Genomic DNA, 3002 nt, shown 5'->3' with positions numbered 1-3002 from the left:
CTCTCGTCACATGGCGGGCGCGCGGGGGCTCGGCGCGCGGGCCAAACGGGCGTGCATTATTGTAAGCGTACCGCTACATATCTATTCCCACATGTCCTATCTCGTCATGATTAAGCCGTATAATCGTATTTATCATATTTTCCGGGATTACAAACAGGTCCTTATCCTAATACCTACGGAACAACAACCCATCAATTAAATGGAAATGCTTACTACCTTTTAATTCCACGTTTTCGGCAATTTCCTTCAACCTGAGGTTGCTCAGCTGTTAGAACAGAAGCTCATCCTCGACGGTGATGACGTTTAACGTATCTATGTTTCGACTTAAAAAGTCAACGTGTGCCATTTTATCATGACCGATGGATAATTTCAAATTTATAATTTTGGAGAGCCAACGTCCATCGCGCGATACGAGGATTAATGTTAACCTTTTTCATTGCCAACGCTAGTGAATTGCAGTCGGTTACAATCTTAAAGGGCATGCCCTGTAAGTACACGTGAAAGCGCTCCACAGCTTTCACAATTGCAAGGGTCTCAAGCTCAAAACTATAATAATTCTTTTCTGCATCGCTGGTTGCTTTACTGAAATAGGCAATCGAAGCGAGCCAACCAGTTTTTTGTTTTTGCAGCAAAATAGCTCCGAACCCCTGCATGCTGGCGTCTGTATAGGGGAGCGTCCCGTTTGACCACGTCCCGATTGACCACAGCCACTCACAGCGGCCGGTGCCTAGAGATTTTCCACTGTTCAAGCGCTGTGAGTGGCTGGTGGTCAATCGGGACGTGGTCAATCGGGTATCACCCGTCTGTATAGAGCTCAGTTTTTGCCAGCGGATTATAAATGTGCAAAACAGGTGAAGACGTTAATTCTTTTTTAAGCAAGTCGAAAGCTGCCTTACAATGTTCATCAAACAAAAAAGGAACATTTTTCTTGGTTAACTGATGCAACGGTCTGGCCTTTAAAGCGTAATCTTTTATAAATTTCCTGAAATAGTTGATTAGACCAAGAAAGCCTTGCAATTGCCTCACATTCTGCGGATAATTGTAATTTAAAATAGATTGCATATGGCGCTGATTTAACATGATACCCTCGGCTGAAATTACATACCCCAAATATTCGATTTTATTTTTTAAAAATGCACACTTCGCGTAGTTAAGTTCTAAATTATACTGTTTTAACAAGGATAACACTTCTTCCAAAATTTCCAGATTCTCCTCGATCGTGGATGTCGCAATTAAAATATCATCCATGTATACCAAGATCTTGCCACTCTGTATCAAAGGATCAAACAAATAACAAACTCTCTTCTGGAATTCGGCCGGAGCTTCCGAGTACCCAAAAGGCATCTTCACATAATCAAACTGTCCATGAGGCACCGAAAAAGCAAAATATTTTGTATTCTCCGGATGTATATCAATTTGGTGGAATCCATCTTTTAAATCAAGTTTAGTATATACACCCTTGCCGTGCAATTGATCCAACTGATCCTCGATTATTGGAAACGGATATTTCTGAGGGTTGATCCTTTGATTCAGGGGCCTCAGGTCGATACACATGCGCTTCCTCCCATCCCGCTTATCTATCAGCACCACCCGAGAGCAGTATGGCGAAATGCTAGGCTTGATTATACCGCGTTCCAGCAAGTCATCGGTTATAGCGCGCAGTTCTTGTTTTTCGGTGTAAGAGAACCTGCGAGGAGCGTATCGATACAAGGAGGGATCCTTTAGATGTACTCGAATTTTATAATTATCAGTAATAGGGGTTATCTTCGATTTTTCGACCCTTTTCAAAAGACTTATCAACGTCTCCCTCGTCCGACACTCAACACTCCCATCCAAGTTATCGATCGCAATGTCGCAGCGTTCCTTCGAATCAAAAATGTCAATTTGGAAAATAAAATTAATCTGCATGGGCTCCTCCGTTGGACATTCAAACTTGAATTTACCGTTTTGACAAACTAGCTTAATCCCTGAGTTGATTAGAAACTCGCGCCCCAACAAAATATCAAACGCGATAGTCGAATCGTCCACCACCAATAGAGATACATCAAACCACCTGTTGACTTCCCCCTCCAAGCAGATTTGATCATATATCTTTCCAAAGACTTTAATCTCCGAATTGTTAATTCCTTTTAAATTTAGACATTTATTTACCCGAAACAAGTTTGCATTCGCAAAATACCTCTGACACACCGATCTTCGGATAAGATTCACCGGACTACCGGTATCGATGAGAGCGCGAAAAGACCTATCCTGAGAGCCGCATCTGAAGACTGAGATGTATGGAGTTTCCTTCTCGATGACATAGACTCCACTCGATGCCTCCTCATCCACAGCAGCCTCCATGGGAATCACTTCCTCCTCCACCGGTTCGTCCCTTAGATGATTCAACATAGCTCCCGGAGCAGGCCTCCCCCGCGGGCAGGCTGAACTTAAGTGACCTCTTTGACCGCACGCATAACACGTCATGGTGGCAATTCTGCAATCTTTCGCTAGGTGGTCCGCTTTCTTGCAATGTGCACAAGTAATGCCCGCCCGGGTGGAAGCAAGTTTCGGACTGACACTTCGGTTTGTGGATCCCGTACTCGGCCATCGAGCAACCATGTCGTCCTCCGTAATCCTCCGCATGTGCTCCAAAAATTCCGGCACACTGACGGCCCATGAGTTTAACGCAAACCGTCTAAAGCCAAAGTCCCGGACACCGTCGGCCAGCAATTCGATCCTCTCCCTCTCCGACAGATTGAGGAACTGCATCCACTTCAGCTTATCCTCCGCGTAGTCCACGAACCTCTCGGTGTGCGTTCTCCACACTCGTGCGTTTACACGTGACAATGTCATGGTTACTGTCTCCTTCCTCTCAAAATACGCCCGAATCTGGCGCTTAAAATCCTGCCACGACGCCACCGATTCCACTGACTGTCGATTATACCAGCCGATCGCGCGATCCGTCAATTGATTCACAGCCGCCAGGACCAAGACCTCATCGGGGATCTGATACATCCTAG

General features: G+C 45.1%; 1 protein-coding gene across 1 annotated transcript in view; it reads right to left on the bottom strand.

The window, feature by feature from the left end:
- Positions 1 to 653, bottom strand: part of LOC105448553 (proteoglycan 4-like) — a 2437-nt gene extending 1784 nt beyond the window's left edge. Inside the window, exon 1 of the mRNA XM_011687195.1 lies at positions 429 to 653. Coding sequence (XP_011685497.1) covers positions 429 to 653 — 225 coding nt within the window. The remainder of the gene's footprint in view (positions 1 to 428) is intronic.
- Between the last annotated feature and the right edge of the window lie 2349 nt (positions 654 to 3002).

This window comes from Wasmannia auropunctata, unplaced genomic scaffold, assembly GCF_000956235.1.
Source record: "Wasmannia auropunctata unplaced genomic scaffold, wasmannia.A_1.0 LD336085.1, whole genome shotgun sequence".
NCBI classification, from domain to species: domain Eukaryota; kingdom Metazoa; phylum Arthropoda; class Insecta; order Hymenoptera; family Formicidae; genus Wasmannia; species Wasmannia auropunctata.
Note: the sequence above shows the minus strand (reverse complement) of the source record. Positions and strands in the feature narration are given on the sequence as shown.